Source organism: Acomys minous, assembly GCF_964271855.1.
Source record: "Acomys minous genome assembly, chromosome: 19".
Classification (NCBI taxonomy): Eukaryota; Metazoa; Chordata; class Mammalia; order Rodentia; family Muridae; genus Acomys; species Acomys minous.
The window spans coordinates 43,968,898-43,985,935 of record NC_140499.1 but is presented as its reverse complement, the minus strand read 5'-3'; the positions used below and the strand labels follow the sequence as shown (position 1 = coordinate 43,985,935).

General features: G+C 43.8%; 1 protein-coding gene and 1 long non-coding RNA gene across 2 annotated transcripts in view; one reads left to right on the top strand and one right to left on the bottom strand.

Moving 5' to 3' along the window:
* Positions 1-2,656, bottom strand: part of SMC4 (structural maintenance of chromosomes 4) — a 32,955-nt gene extending 30,299 nt beyond the window's left edge. Inside the window, exons 1-3 of the mRNA XM_084769663.1 lie at positions 2,448-2,656; positions 1,360-1,497; positions 132-310 (exon numbers count right to left, since the gene is read on the bottom strand). Of these exons, the coding sequence (XP_084625789.1) occupies positions 132-310; positions 1,360-1,492 (312 nt within the window). The 5' untranslated portion in view covers positions 1,493-1,497; positions 2,448-2,656. The remainder of the gene's footprint in view (positions 1-131; positions 311-1,359; positions 1,498-2,447) is intronic.
* A 330-nt stretch (positions 2,657-2,986) lies between these two features.
* LOC311590560 lies at positions 2,987-16,337 on the top strand. The gene is made up of 3 exons (XR_014776915.1): positions 2,987-3,157; positions 15,038-15,149; positions 16,235-16,337. It is a non-coding gene; the product is annotated as an uncharacterized lncRNA (long non-coding RNA).
* Positions 16,338-17,038: the final 701 nt, after the last annotated feature.

Sequence of the window (17,038 nt, the reverse complement as noted above, 5' to 3'; positions counted from 1 at the left end):
TAACATACTGCTTGCTTGTCTATATGAGCATGTCTGTGTGGGTGAGTGGGAGTGCAAAGATTCAGGTCAGTTAGAAAACCGAAATATCTTGTAATCAAGATGTATTACCCGTTATTTAAGTAGGCAAATACCTTATGGAACGGTCCCAGAATTTTTTCTCCAGCATAGGACTTGAAGTTTTGGTTTACAATATGAGTTATCATAAGCCGAGGAGCTCCAGCTTCACTGGCCATCGCGGGAGGTGGCGGTGGAGGGATAATACTCAAAATCTCTTCTAAACTTCTGTTATCAAGTTCCTCACCTGGAGTCTCTAGGTTAACGTAAAGGCAAAGAGGGGAAAGCCTCCATTAGTGTAATTAGCTGGAGGCCTATTGCCTGCTAGTATTTAAAGAATGGGATGAAGGGCTGGATGTTACTTATAAAACCGAGGAATCTATTTTCCATATAAGTATATCCTAAACTCATGGGGATGCATCATTCTGCAGATTAGTTTTATGAAAAGTAAAATCCATGAAAGACATCAGATCAGACAATTCCTAAAATCCGGTACAACTACGCTGTATTTCTTAGGAGTCAAAATACCATACACTACACCGCAAAGCAAACCCGGGAAGGCAGCAACAGATTCCCTGCATCCTATCTAAACAGCAGATGCAAGCCCAACGACTGAAAAAGCCAAATCTTTACACGGTTCAGCACTTAAAACTCACAAGCTTCAGTAACATGGCCACAGGAGTTTCCCAGCAGCTCTTAATTCCTACACTCAGAATGCTGCAGGATCTCAAATTATACCCTTTTCTAAGGGGCTCAGCGGTTTCTTTTTTCTTGAAGGAGCCCCGCATTTGGTTCCCAGCACCCACAACGGGAGACGAAGGACTACCTATAACTCCAGGTACATGCCCTCCACGGGCACCTGCACTGGTTGGGGGGCACATACGCCAACACAGACACACTTTTAAAAAGTACAAATTAATATTGCACCAAAACGGCAATCCAAGGGTGAAGTTGGCGTCAAGCAATTCGACATCACATTCAGTCCAGTCTAGGTCAGAGAGGCGCTCAGCAACTCTGCGCTGACCAAGCCGCTTTCAGTGGAAGTACGTTCAAGATGTCAGTGCCACTCCAAAACATCACAGAAATCCACAACTTAAGTCTCCTCCGCTCACCCTCATCCCTTCCAGAGCCCTTCCAGCAGCAAAACTGCACGGAATTCCTTTGAAAACCGTAGAGTGGCTTCTCGGAGCTGCATTTCGTGCAACCCCGACCTTCCGACGTCAACCTGTCGCCTGCGCCCCTCCAACCCTAGTGGGTCTCTGCGGGCTTCCGACGCACCCGGATCCTGGCCGGCCACTCACTCACCTGCGCATGCTGCGCTGTCCGCTCCGCCGGCCGGTTGCTCCGGGTCCCCATCGCTGTGGGCGCCGTCCGGGGAGGGCGGCGGCCCTTCCTCCTGGTGGCAAGCAGTGGAGGGCTTGGTGCCCTTACGCCGCATGGTGGCTGCGGCAGGAGAGAGCCTGGAGTCAGGTCAGCCCGCTGCTCGCTGCCCAGGCCCCGCAGCAGCAGGACGGGCTCCGCCCAAGACCCACCCGCCGGCGCGTTCCCCAACCCCGTGGGCAGGTAACGGGTCCCGAGTTAAGCGGCTACTATTAACGCCGCCGTAGCAACCAACCAGGCGGGGCCGGTTCTTCAACGATCCAGACCAGTAGGGAAAAAAAACCCACTCGCGCCGACAAACGCGCCCAGGACTGAGGACCTCGCCCCGGCCACCCGCCCCCGCGGAGGCAAAGGACATCTGCAGACAGTCTCACGCCGTCGGGGCTTGGGGATGAAAGCGTTCGGAATCAGAGAGAGAGGTGCCCGTCCGGCTTTATGTCGGCGCGTCTACTCTCGAAAGCAGCAGCGCCTGCCCGGCGACTCGTCGTCGTCACCCGCTCCCCTCTCCCCGCCATTTAGGTCCGGTCGCTCGGACGGCCGGGGGTGGGGTGGGGTGGGGGAAGTCGAGCTCCCTTCTCCTCCTCCGCCCCAGCGGAAAAGCTGGCCGAAGCCGGGTTCACCGGCTAGACACTACTAAAACGGACCGTGGCAGCGTCTGCTCCGGATGGGTCCGTTTTCCGGGGTTTGAAGGGGGTCTAATCCCTCCCGGGCCCGGGGCGGAGTCCCGATGGACAGTAGAAAAACCATGCCAAGTTGCCAGGAAAAGGTACCGAGTGGGGCCGCAGTCCGCTTGGGAGCCGTGACGGACCCGGCCTTGCAGGGGGAACGTCTTGGTCCCGAGCGGCTCGCAGCCTCCCCTAGGAAGACGCGGCCGAGCCGCCGCCCGGCGCCCGAGGGGGAGGGGTGACAGGCAACGGAGCTCCCCGAGCCGCCTCCGCCGCTCCGGCTCCAGGCCGCCCGTAAGGCAGGAAGGGAGAATGTGACAACCTGCTCCAGAAAAAGAAGTACTTTACCTGTCGGCGGCTCCACTCCGACCGGGGCTGAAGCCGTGGGACACGGCCGACCCCCAGGCTCGCTCCTACCGGTGTCTCGGCTCCGGGTCCTTCCACTCGAAAATGGCGCCTAAAATCCAAACTCGAACGGAAATTCGTTACAAATGCGCGCAATGGTTTCTGGGACCCGCGAATTTGAAAAAAAAAAAGTGCGGCGATTCTCACCGCCATCTTCGGGCCGTTCGGGCGCATGCGCGGGCTTAATGCCGCCGCCCCCCCCCCTCCCCGGCTCCCTCCTTCCCCGTCCCCCATAGTGGCGCGAGGGGGAAGTTTCGACCGAGTGAGACGGGAGAGCTAGACTTTCCTATGGGTCTTTAACAGAAACAGAGTTGTGGAGACAACAGCCTCTCCCATGGCTGCAGCGACAGCATATGAAAAACGGGCGAATTCTGAAAAAGGGGGGGTGGGGGGGACATACCCAGCAGGGTCCCGCCCACAGCTGTAGGCGGGGCCCAGTAGTCCAATAACACCCTTCAGTGAGAGGGCGGGCTCCTCTGGGGGCGGGGTCTAGGGCCTGCTCGGGTGACTGGCGTTTGGCGAGTATCGCGGGAACAGGGAAAGGGAACCCTCGGAGCGCTTAGAAATCACTATGGTGACGGGAAGGTCGGGAGGCTTCTCGGTAACTGGTCTGAGCTCCGAACGCAGTCGCCACCGCTTTCCTGGAACTTGAGGTAAATTTCTTCACCCCCCTCAGAGCCTTTGGAAAAAGGGCTTGGAAGCAGTAGCGGTCATTGGGACTTACTTTCCCTTGCTTTGAAGGGATGAGCTTTGCGGAGCATCAGTTATCTTCCATCTTCCTGCCAGCAGGGCTGTCTCTGGATGTAGGTCTTGGGATGTGGAGTTTATAAGTAAAGCGAGGAGACCCCGATTAGTGAGTAATCTTGCTGTCCACTTATGAATAGCAATGATTATTGAACTATTTTGTGTTAGTGTCACTAATGAGAGGTTTTGCATTTAAGATAATCATTTGGCCAATAGGGCTTCTAATGGGAGAAACGATCTGCTGGTGTTAGCCATTATAGAGGGAATTATTTCATAAGTAGCATTTGTGTGCATTACGTTGTGAAAGGAATAGCCAGGATTGTTAAACAGATGTGACAATTTCTATTCCCGGAGAACTTAGTTTCGTTAATGGATTTTAACCTGAGTTTGAAGATAACGGAGATTGGGGACTGAGTATCTAACTCTCCGAAAATTGTATCAAAGTGTGTGTGTGTGTGTGTGTGTGTGCTCTGTTTTCCTGGAGGGTTAGTTTTCCTATAATTTTGAAGAACGGTCTGAATCACCCCTCCTCCCCGCCTCCACACACAGTGTTAAAGAACCACTGATTTATTTGGCTGCCTCCAGTTAGTATTTATACAGCAGCTTTTGCTGTTGTTTTCTTTTGCGACAGAGTTTCTCTGTGTAGCTCTGGCTATCCCGGAATTCACTGTATACAGCAACTTTTAAATTGAGAACTGCTAACTTCTTTTTCTCCTCTCTTTACTTATTTAGGGTCTGGCCTATTAGAGCAACAATAAACCTTTTTAAGGAATGAATTTACATTGTTGCTCTAAAATATATTATGGCTCTTAGGGACATACAACTTAAGGTTCAGTGGTTCTCAGGAAAGTAAGAGTGTGTTGGGATGAATGAGCATTTACTAATGTTATAATGTACCTTTATATTTATAGTTGAAAATAAATTATCTTAAGATAAATGTCACCATAAAGCTCAATACAGTTTTTTTTGGTGGGGGGGGATGGGTGTTAGGATTCTGCTTCAGTCCACCTACTTGTGATGTCATTGCTTACCTGCCATGGGGCGGGGCGTGACCCTGCCCAGGACCATATAAAAGGACAGACCCTCCACATGGTGTGTGTGTCTGTCTGTCTCTCTGTCTCTCTGTCTCTCTCTCCCCCCCCCCATCCCTCCCTCTCCCCCTTCTCTCTCTTACCTCTCTCCCCCCTCCCACTCCCTATTACTTTCTGTCTCTGTCTCTTCTCCCTTTTTGGGGTACCTCTTCCCCCCTTTTCTTCTCCCCATATGCTCATTTGGTAAACTCCGTACAACATAATACCTGGCACCTTGTATCTATCATTATTTTGTTCTTAATAATATAAACAATGGGGTTGGGTGGGAATACCAAGAGGATAAAAGGATTCTCTGGAGAGGCTTCTGGATTATTTTTGTATTTGCAGAGGTTGTAAAATACTACAAAGAAATACCTACTATGAAAAAAGTAAACTGGGCCAGGGGAGGTGGTTCAGTGGTTAAAAGCACTTACTGCTCTTGCAGAGGACTCAGGTTCAGTTCCCAGCACCCACATGATGGCTTATAACCATCTGTAACTCCAGTTTAACGGGATTCAGTGCCCTCTTCTGGCCTCGGGCAGGAGGCATTACAGGTGGTACACTTACATGCAGCTAAGACATGTAAAATAAATATAATAAAAGGTAGACTAGACCACATGGAATGGTGTATGTGCTAGTCACACCAGAATTTAGTTGAAAGATCTAGTTAAAAAACAGGGAGGCAGAGAGATGGCTCGGCACTGAAGAGCACTGCTGCTCTTGCAGAAGACCTGGGTTTGGTTCCCAGCACCACACTGTGCAGTTCACAGCTGCTGTGACAACAGTCCAGGGGACCTGAGACCCTTTTCTGGACACCAATGGTATTAGGCACACATATACATACATGCAGCCATTCACATAGAAAATAACCCTAAATCCCATTATTTCTCTGGTTACCATAAATGGGCAGTTTACTCATCAGCTAACTCTGGGAGTGTTTATAAAAACCAACAGCTGACTATCTCATAGAATTGTTAGTAGTTGTTCATGTAGTGCACATACATATTTGATGTTACTGGGCGATAGCATGTTTAAAGTATCAATAATGGCATATCAAATTTGAGGAATAGTAGTTTATGAAGGATCTTGAAAAGCAAGACAAGACTATAGCTACAAGCTGGGTGTGGTGGCTGTTTCTGTAACCCTAGCACTTGGGAGGTAAGGCAGGAGGCCTGCTATAGTTTATAGACGATCCTGGGCTAATAGTTAGTTAGAGCCAGTGCTAAACAGTGAGATTTTTTTTTTTTAAGGGAAGAATGAGGAGAAGGAAAAGAATTATTAACAAGTACTGAAGTGGGATATGTTACAGGAAAAAGATCAGTGATAGCTTTAGTTAGATTGTTATTAAACAATTTTTCATGTGGTAGGTGAAGAGTGCCTATGCAATAGAAAGAATTCAACGTGACTTTGGACAGAATATTGCTTTTATAGATCTTGGTGGTTAAGCGTATAAACCCTTAAAGACAATTCAATAAAGTTCTTTGTGAATCTTTGTAGGAACCAGGTCCGACTGGGCTGCCTGCCTGTCTTGCTGTTTCATATCCTGTTTCTAGCAGCTTCTATATCTGTGTTTATGTTGGTTAGCTAGTCATGTTTACTGCTCTGAGAACGCACCCCTCCCCTCCTCGGGACTTTTCCTCCTATGCGCAATCACCTCTTGAGGGATTTCACCTGCGAGTGGCATTTCTGTTTTGCTGCCTGTAAGAAGGCTCTTTGAACACTGAATAAAAGCTGCTGCCTCTGCCGCCGCCGCCGCTCCTCTCTTAGCACGAAGGACCCGCTGTGTTAGTGTGTGTGTGTATGTGTGTGTGTGTGTGTGTGTTAAATCCTCAGTCCCTTGCCCTTGACTCGGTACCACGGTGGCGCGGGCGCCACAAATCTTTGAATTAGTGAAGAGGTAACAGTTCGAACATAGATACTAGTTTTACTGGCTTGGATGATTCTTGTCAGTATGGAAAGTCTTAATTAAAGTGGAAAGAAGCGGTTTTCAATAAATCATGTTACTTAATGACAGCCTATTGTTTTTAAATTACCAGTATTATTAGTATTATCAGTATGCCGGGCTAGCAATCAATTAAGACATAAACACTTGTTAAGTTTTAAAATATCCATAGTTAACCTGGGGCAGGGCAGACATTAATCCTGTAAACTATTTCCCATAGTGGGGCAGGTACCTGCCCCAATCCTATGCCATCTGTTTCTACCAATTTCTATCAAGCTACTTTCTATCCATAATCCCAAATATTTGTTAATGTTCTTATCTGGGCTGAATTCTCCATTTACTCCGGCCATATGCTTCTCCTCCATCTAACCCATGGTGGCCTTCCTCTCTTCCCTTCAGGTCTCTCTTCTTCCCAGAATTCCTCTCTCTCCTTCTTGGGACCTTTAGCCACACCTATCTCCTTTGTCCTGCCCAGGTGGGATGGCTTTTTATTAATCAAAAGGTGGGTCACAGAGAGAGCAAGCAGTAATAAGCATCAAAATACATTAGACCATCCCCCAACAATTTCACTTTTCTGTTTAAATGAACAAGGCCATTTTTTATATACAGCAAGTACAATTATGAAAAATTATAAAAACCAATAGGTAAGACTTACATATGTGTTTAATCAAAGGGTATTTGGCAACCTTGAAGAAAATATTATGTATTTTATCTTGATGAGTTATAAAGTTTTGAACTAAATCAATATCTATCAAAGCTCAAATCTATTAACCTAAAAGTATCTTTCTAGACCTAAAAGTATCTTTTTAACTCCTAAACAATTAAGTTTAATTTTAAAACTATCTGGTTTTCAACCCCATCAAGAGACATGAGAAGGAATAAATTTAACTACCTAAGTAAACAAGAAGTGCAGGTTGGCAGCTTCCAAATTGAAAAATGACTGAGACAGTTTATTGCCCGAACAGACAACCAAAACTTTCTGTAACTTTGGAGCATCATCTTCAGCCCTCTGGCCCAGTATATCTGACAGACATATTTGTAAGACAGTAACCATTGAGGACTTGCTTACCCTGTCTTGGCAGAGGTTGGCCGTCAATTCTGCGGCTATCCAAGTTTGCCCATTTTAGGCAGAACTTTTACTGTGGGAGAAATGAGGACATTTTTGTCCTGTGGTTGTTGTGCCACACTGGAAGCCATTCCCACAAGGAGGTTCTTCAATGCTCATCATCTTTGTGCTAGGCTGGGTGCTGCCAGGAATTAACCTGTCTTATTGTCACAGAATCCTTAAAGTAATAAAAACATTTTATGCCATATTTTGTTGGTCTCTAAGGTTTTTGAAGACCATATTGAACTATTTTGTCTTATCTATTTATAGAATTATATCTATCTGTTAAACCTAGCATGTATATTTTTATACTTGACATGACCATGAGCTGATCAACTAACAACTGACTTGTATTACTTAATTATCCTAAGCAGCCTTCAATAACACTATCAGAGTATTGGAAGTAAACCATGTATTAGTTGAGTTGTATGTGGACAATACTTCATATTAGAGTAGAAATATAATATGTGAAAGATAATACTAAATTTGAATTCTATTTCAGTGTATCAAAATTAAACTTATTTTGTATCAATATACAAAATTTTATATCAACAAATTAAAATTAACCTTATTTGTGAGTAACAATTTAGGCCTTAAGTTGAGAAGTAGATTCAATAATTTACTTTTTGTCCTATCATCCCTACATATCTCTATACTCCCCTTTCTTTACAACCTCTATTTCTATACCTCTTAATGACAATATACATCTATAGCCCAAGAAAGCAACCAAAAACCTAACCAACCCCAATTAAGGGAAATGGGGCATCTTTCTCTTAAAGTTTTAAGCTGATTTGGGGTGGAGAATACCTGTAGGCAGCCCAAATTTAAAAAAAAAAAAAAAAAAAAAAAAAGTTAAACAAGCTGGGAACAGTAATTGTGGTCCAGTCTCTAAATGTTGAGAAATTTTAGGCTTAATATTAGGCCTGTGTGGGACAGTCTAAAATGTTGGAACAGTTTGGATCAGGAGCCTTCTTTGAAGCTGTCTTTTTATGGTGAAGAACAGCAACCAAAGCACTTGGGGCTGGAACATGAAGGATGCAGGATGTCACAACAGCCTCAAATTTAATCCAATTTAACCATGCCCTCTCAGAACAAATATTTTTTTTTCATCTTCCATCTTCCCTCCTTCCCTCCTTTCCTTTCCCCCCCTTTCCCCCACCTTAACAGGGCTTCACATACCTCAGGCTGGCCTTGTATTCACTATGTAGCCCAGGCTGGCTCTGAATTTCTCATCCTCTTGCCTTCACCTCCTGAGTTCTGGGATTAGAGGCAAGCATCATTATGCCTGGCAGCACAAACCTATTCTTAACAGCCATAGACTAAATTTCATAATGAAGTAAAGACATAACACACCGCTATAGAGTAGACTTAAAAGTCTGAATATGAACATAATGAAATAAGGCATTTAGGCACTGGCAATGTAGGCTTAGCTGGGAAAGTGCTTAAGAGGCCCTGGATTTGATTCTCAGCACTGTATAAAGCTCATTATGGATAACATACTCCTGTAATGTCAGCACTCAGGTGGTAAAGGCAGAAGAAGAATAAATTCACGATTATTTTACCAGCTAATTTAAGGTTGGTCTGGACTATGAGATTCTGTCTCAAAAACAAAACAAAATCTGAGTGTGGTGGTTCAGCCTTCTAGCACTTGGGAGGCAGAAGCCCATGCATCAAGGCCAGTCTGGTTTGTTACTGAGTGTGATTAGAGACGTCAGACAGTATAGGAGTGGGGCATAGTGCAGGTGCAAAGTACCGAAAATAAGGGGGAATATAATTATCATTTCTCACTGGGTTCTTCCTGGCCTCCATCATTAAATGTCTGTATATCTTCCCAGAGATGTGTTTTAGTACCCACCAACTTAAATATATATCACTTTTCATTTGCACAAAGTGGAATGAATTATATTTTATAAAAAATGTATAGTACATGTACATGATGTGTGTGTAAGCGTGTCTTGTGGCACACACATGGAGGTGAGAGAACAACTTTGTGGAGTCAGTTCCCTCCTTCTAGAGCCTTTAGGTAGGTTCTAGGGATTGAACTCAGGTCATCAGGCTTGTGTGATACGTTCCATAAACTCTAAGTTAAATAATAGTGCTGTACATCTTGCTTTTCTCTTGCATGCCATAGACATCTTTCTGTATCAAAAGAAATAGCCCATTTAAAAAGAATAATCATGTAGCATTGTATTTTGTTGGCAATCTTTCTCTATTAGTTGAATTAAAGAACACTGCATCTGTGGGTAGGTGAGGTGCATACATGCATGTGTATATGTGCTTATATGTACCTGTGTGTGCAAGTGCTCATGTCTGTTTGTGTGCATGCACATGGAGGCTGGGGGTAGGTGCCAGGTGTCTTCCTCTGTCATCTGCTACATTAGTTGCTAAGGCTGGGTTTCTCACTGAACTCAGAGCTTACCACCTGGCTGGGCCTACTGGCAGTTGTCCATCCCCTGTGCCAGTGTTACAGACACGTGCTGGTTATCCATGGGTGCTAGGCCTAGGTCCTCTTGCCTGCACCACAGTCACTTTATCCAGTGACAAAACCTACCATGTACTATATATATTCTAGATTAGAGAATCAGTGGTTTGTTAGAATTAATTGAACACCCTACCCCTCCCCCCCCCCCCCAAAAAAAACCCCATTAAAACCAATATAGGGGTCTGGCAAAATGGCTCATTCAGTAGAGTAATTGGTCCCACATGGTGGAAGGAGAGAGCCCTCCACCTTCTTCAAGTTGTGCGGCTACACATACACACACACACACACACACACACACAGTTGGTTAATTAATCTTGAGGTCAGAGAGATGGTTCTTAGGGAAAAATTATTTCAATGCAAGCCGGATTACATGACTTTTATCCCAGGAACTGACTCCTAAAAGTTGCTCTCTGGCATCCACAGACACAGTAATAAAATAAAACTTATAACAGATTTTTTCATTTTGTGTTCTGGGTGTTTTGCCCACATGTATGTCTGTACTCCAGGTGCATACAGTGCCTGAGGAGACCAGAAAAGGGTGTCGCTTCCTCTGGGACTGGAGTTTCAGATGGTTGGGAGCTGACATGTGGGTGCTGGGAACCAAATCCTGGATCTCTGCAAGGTCAGCAAGTGTTCTTAACTGCTGTACCATCTCTCTAGCCCCAAATTAAAAAAAAATATTTAAGGAAAATATTGAATGCTGGGCTTAATAATACATATTTGTAATCATAGTACTTGTAAGCTTGAGGCAGGAGAATCAGAAGTTCAAGACCATCTTCAGCTCCATAGCCAGACTGAGGTCGGCCTGGGCTACATGAGACCCAGTCTCAGAAAACAAAAAGTAATATTGGAGTAGAGATACTTGTCATGGGTAGAATTGTAAGGAAATACATATGCTACAAGTTAAATTTATTTTAGCACGCACACATAGGAATTAGGCTGAAGTGAGGGTTGGAGGTCCTTACTAATTGAACTGCGCTGTCATTCATAAGCCTCTTACTTTGGAGGTTAAATGTCTTAGTCTTTTCTAGGTAATAGTGAGTCTGCCCTCATTTCTTCTCAGCTGTGCAATGGACCTTAAATTTAGTTTGCTAGTGGTTCTATGATATAACTTACCTGAGTACAAAAAAAATCTGCCTTTCATATTTCTTTTTGTTGAAAAGCATTATTGAAATGCAATCTGTTCTCTGCCTCCCTGTACCCAATTCTCAGTTCATTCAGATGCAAATGGAAGCTTTTATTTTGACTTTCCAAGACCCCGCCCCTTTCCTGACTGCTTGCTAGTCCTGTCGCCCCTGCTTCTGTGTTCTGAGGTAGCTTTCTAAGCATTGTGTCTGGTGTGTTCCCAGGGATCAATTCTGGTTGTCCTGCAACAATAGCGACAGGGATGATAGTGACTTTTGACTATGATGGTGCTGTGGAGTGGCTACATTTGGTGGGTGTTGGTTGGACTGTAAGTTTTACCCACTACTTTAACACCCTAAATGCTGGGATTACAAGCTTGTCCACCCAACCTTCCTGCTAAACACATTTTTCTCTGTTTTGAGAGGCCTTTTCTCAAGCCTTATAAATGTTTATCCCCTAGCGAGACGATGGCTCAGTGTTTAAGAGCACTGGCTGTTCTTCCAGAGGCCCCAGGTTGAATTCCCAGCTCACAACTGTCTGTAATGCTAGTTACAGGGGACCTGACATCCTCACAGATAATGCAGGCAGAACGCCAGTGCACAAAACAAATAAATGCATGCATGCATACATACATACATACATACATACATACATACATACATACATACCTACCTACCTTCACTGGATCAGTTACAACTGGTAAATGATATTCAGCACAAAAAACAAGCATTACTTTTGCTGTTCTGTTTCTTGTGTAAAGTTTAATGTGGCTAGCGTTACTGTCTCGCCAGCAAGAACGACGCTGCACACACAAACAGGATCCTTCTGCAGTAAAGCTTTAATGCATCTTGAGAGGGAGAGCATAAGCTTACAGCAAGTAAAAGGGAGACAGAGAGACCAAACAGCAGAAACCCATCCCTTATATAGGAAACTGTCCTCCACTTAGGATGTGTCAGTCCCTGATTGGCTGTTGCTCATCAGGCGAGATGACGCCACAGGAGAGGCAGAACACAAGAGTGGAAAATCCCTTCACACATACACAGATTAGTTGTTTGTCAGCATGGGACACAAGATGTCAGCGCCATCTTGTAATGGCGAATGTGAGCGCGGCCTCTCACAGTTTAACATTTGTTCTGGAAATTTTCTACACCTTTCTACTCCATTATGAAGATACAACTAGTTGGTCAGACCCTTTCCTACCCTACTACTTAGACATCATTGGTTGGTCAGACCCTTTCCTACCCTACTACTTAGACACCATTGGTTGGTCAGACCCTTCCTATATTAAAAGAACACATTCCACCATGGTCAAGAAGACACCATGGCAGGACAGCTTTGTTGCTGCACTGGCCAGGAAACAGAAAAGGGAGTGTAGTACTCAGCTAGCTTTTTCCTTTTCCTACTTTCCCCCCATCCCAGGATCCAAGCCACAGGAAGGTGTTTCAAGCCTGTGTTACAGGTGGGACTTCCTCAGCTAAGCCTCTGGAAACATCCTCACAGAACAGACACACCTTTAGCTGTCTCATTAATACCCTAGGTGTTCCTTATTCCAGCCAAGGTTGACCGTTGAAATTAGCCATCACATGTGGGCAGATAAGAATACCTCAATGTAGCATTCAGGCTGTTCTGCACTTCTTCAGTAGGCTGTGTGCAAATATTAATTTTCTTACTTAATAGTGTATAAAAATGTATATGCCATTCATACAGATGATTTCAGCTACATGGAATATTTAGAGAAAACTTTTCTGAGCCAGGGAGAGTCTTCCCTATGGTAGGTTGTTTCTCTCTTCCTCTGACCCTTTGGCACCATTATTTCTGAATGGCTGGTGGACCATTAACAAAAACATACTGCTTTTACTATATAAAGTTGATTATGATCTCTTCTGGTGAGGAAATATCCTAATTTTTTTTTTCCTGAGACAAGATTTCTTTATGTAATACCCCTGCCTGTCCTGGAACTCACTCTGTAGACCAGGCTGGCCTCAAACTCACAGTGATCTGCTTGCCTCTGCCTCTGGAGTGCTGGAATTAACGGGGTGTGCCACCATGAGTGGGTGATGTAATTGTTTTTCACCATTACAAATATCTTTTATTGTTCTGGTTGTACTAGTATAACTATGTAAATATCTTACCAATGGTTTGTCAGTTGCAGAAGCAACAAGAATTCTGTAATTCTTTTGTACTTTTTAAAATTTGAATAAATTTGAATAATTGTGAAGAACTGGGTCTTTTTAAGTGTTATTTACCCCTTTTCTTTTAATAATGAACCAGCCTACCTCCATCTTAGGCTTAAAAGCTATCTTACAGTAAAGACAAACTAGGCTCATTCCTACTTATGAGTAAATCTCTGTTTCTTAAGGATTAGGCTGTGCCTCACTTGTAGCTTTAACTGTGAATGATTCTGAACTGCCTGTTCAAGAAAAACAACAACTATGTCTTTATTTCAAAAAGTTTTTAATGACCATCTTGCAATCTTACCTTTGTTTCAAAACGTTGTTATGACTACATTATTATGACCATTTTCTTATGTTCTGCCTCTGTAACCCAGCCTAATCTGTTCCTACCAACCTCCTCCCTCCCACACACACATTGGGAAACTCCTTACTGTAATGAGAATTTTGTAATTGTGTTAAAACACAGAGAGAGAGAGAGAGAGAGAGAAAGAGAGAGAGAGAAGAAGAAGAAGAAGAAGAAGAAGAAGAAGAAGAAGAAGAAGAAGGAGAGGAGAGAGAGATAGGGAGAGGAGAGAGAGGGAGAGGAGAGAGATATGCTATGGGAATATGCTTTTGTTTTAATCCCAGTTGTGCTGTGGGGCAGCTTCACAGCAGGTGACTGTGATTTGCCTTATGCTCTAGCAGGGGCATGATTTTGCCAGCTGCAGATAGTTTCTGAGAATGTATGATGTTTTGAAATTTGGCAACTTGTTAGAGAATATAGGAGCTCAAGAGGCAGGCTTGTTGTGGCTGATAGGTGGTTGGTTGATGCTGTTGGTTTCTGGTTGCAGTTTGCCAAGTAGTCATGCACAAAGAAACGAGAAGAAATTAGGTATCCTGACAGTGAAGATCAGACTTGCCCCAAGGAACTTGATGATCCTAATCAGCAGGAAGTAGTCTGAGGATAACTTCACCCATTTCATCCTCTATTATTTTTTCTCTCCTCTCTAGTGTTAGGGGCTTAATAAAGGTGGAGAAGGGTGGAAGAGAGAAAAAGGAACTCACAAAGTAGCCACAACGCCAGTTACATCTTACGCCTGAGCTGTAACCATGTCCAGTGCTGATCTCTTTAGCTCCACCTTTAGGGGGAGACAGCTTGTGTGCATGAATAAAAAGGCTTGCTTTACTTGGCCATGATGATTTGGGTCTTGCTCCGTGAATCTTTAAGATTAACACGGGTTAGAAGGGTCTGATGGAAGGGAGGAAGGAGTTTGGAGAAAACTAGAGAACCTTAGTACCAAGCCAAACCTAGTAAACATGCCTGAAGCAAATCACATTTGTTACTGTCTGTGCTGCATATAGTTTTATACTTGAAGTTTAAGAGAAATCACCCAAAGAGAGAAGTGAAGAATACTGTACACCTTGCCTATCCAGAAGATTTTCTTAGTTTAGGGGAACAAGAAATGATCTCAGTGAGCCCCAATGATTTTTTAAAATCTCTAGTTGGCATCTCTTTGATGACGTTCCTTGTAACTGTGGATCTGGAAAAGAGATTTTCAGCCCTATATACTCACTTGATTTTTTCCCCTATATTGTCTAGTGATATTGCTCAAAAATATAAATATATATTGAGATGTGAATCTTTTTTTTTTTTTTTTTTTGGTTTTTCGAGACAGGGCTTTGTGTAGCCTTGGCTGTCGTGGACACTCTTTGTAGGTCAGGCTGGCCTCGAATTTACAACAATCCTCCTGCCTCTGCCTCCCAAGTACTGGGATTAAAGGCATGCACCACCACGCCCGGCTAAGATGTGAATATTTTGATGATGCAGTTATTTGGAGAGTATTGACTATGTTTTATTTTTTAATTTCATTTGGTAATTACATGCTGATTTGTTTTTTTTTTTTCTTGACAGGTTCTCTCTATTATTGTTGGTCTGGCTGTTCTGGAGCTCACTGTGTAGACCAGGCTGGCCTTGAACTCAGAGAGAGCCACCTTCCTCTCCTGTCCAAGTCCTGGCCTTAATGGTATGTACCACAATGTCTGGCTACATGCTGAGTTTTGCTCAACTAAAACAATTTTCTGAGGTGGCTTTCATTTTGTTGCCCATGTTGGCCTCATTCATGGGTTAAGCAACCTTCCTGCTGCATTCCTCCAAGTAGCAGCACCACCACACACTGCTTGTAACCTTTAAAGCAGATTTTCACCTGTCCATAAACAATTCAGTTGTTCGTCACTGTGTTAGCTGTAGCATTGGCTAGATCGTTAGCCTCAGATTGCACCATATGGATGGCTGCTAATGCTGTATTGTCTTCATGTAGGTTATAGATGGAAGGCACTTAAAAATGTAGTTTAGCCTTAGGAATTTAGCTGATATATTCATTAGATGGGATCAGAGCTGAGCTGTGATTGAGGGTTTCCTCATTTGCCCAATGTTTTGATTAATTTATTACTTGTATGTGTGCATGCATGGCCCGTGATTGGAGGACAGTCTGTGGAAGTTGGTTCTCTCCTTCCACCATATAGGTCCTGGGGATTGAACTCAGGCTGTCAGGCTTGACAGCAGGCACTTTTCCCACTGTGTCGTCTTGCTGGTCCTGTAAATTCTTTACCTATATAGATTTCATTTTAAACATTTCTCTTTTAGTTTGTATTATGTATATTTGTGTGTATGCGGGGTATGTGCAGACTAGTACAAATGCCTCGGAGGTGATAGGATCCCCTGAAGCCGGGAGTGACAGGTAAGTTGTGAGCTGCCAACTCAAGGTACTAGGAACGCAACTTGAGTCCTTTGCAAGGCTAGTACATACTCTCGACAGCCAAGCCATCTCTCCAGCTTCAGACAGATTTATTGAGTGGGGTTCTGGGATAGTAAGCCTGTTGCAGACTTGTCAGAACCCTGGGTGCTCAACCCAAGGGCGCCATCAATTCTTGGTGTTATTGTCATACCCGCTAGTTTCCTTGTCTTTCCATGTGTTTATATTAGAGGGATTGACGGTGCTGTTGTGTTCTTTGGGATACAAAGAGTGTGGTGTGTGTGTGGGTGTGCATGTGCCTGTATGCTTGTGTGCACAGTTGTTAATGTTGATATATATTCTCTCTATCTTTACAGTGGATACGATCAAGTGCAAATTAATTTTTCTCTGGAACTGGAGACATGAGGCTGAAGATATCTCTCTTAAAAGAGCCAAAGCATATCCTTTAATATTGTAAACCTCTGCATTCAGCTTGTTACGATACTGCCAAAGGCTTTCTTCTGCTTGTCTATTATTTATTTTGGCTATTATTAATGGCTATTTTTCATTTCTTGAATGGTACTTTATAGACAAATTGTTTTCAAAATATTTAACTCCAGGGTTTCTGATGGCCTCTCCTGGCCTCTGGGGACACCCACATACACATACACATGTGGCATATATATCATACATGAATAAATACCAAGTTGAATCCCTAAAAGAAACATTGTTCAGCGGCAGCAGCTGTACTAGGTTCTGAGGTAGTGGCCTGTGGTCCTTTCCTGGACACCATGCTTTGGTTCAGAATATTCCAGTGCCACTACCTTACTTCCTTGTAATGTTGCTGAATATCTCTGTATTGTCTTTATCTTTTTGCTCAATCTTTTATATTTTGAATTAACTAAAAATCTTGGAACACATCAGAATGATTATGGCACAGTCTCTTTCCTTGGAAAAAGTTTGTTCATATAAGGTAAAAAGATTGTATACGATCTATGAGAGAGTAGACAACCTAACCAGGATTGACCTGGTGCTTTAGAAATAGAAAGACAGACGAGAATAAGCATCTTATGTAAGTGACAAGTGGAAATAGTTTCTTCAGGGACACAGTTCTGCTGGGGCAAACAGTTTGTCATGATAGCAGATCTGGGATTTACACTTACTTAGAAATTTTTGGGATA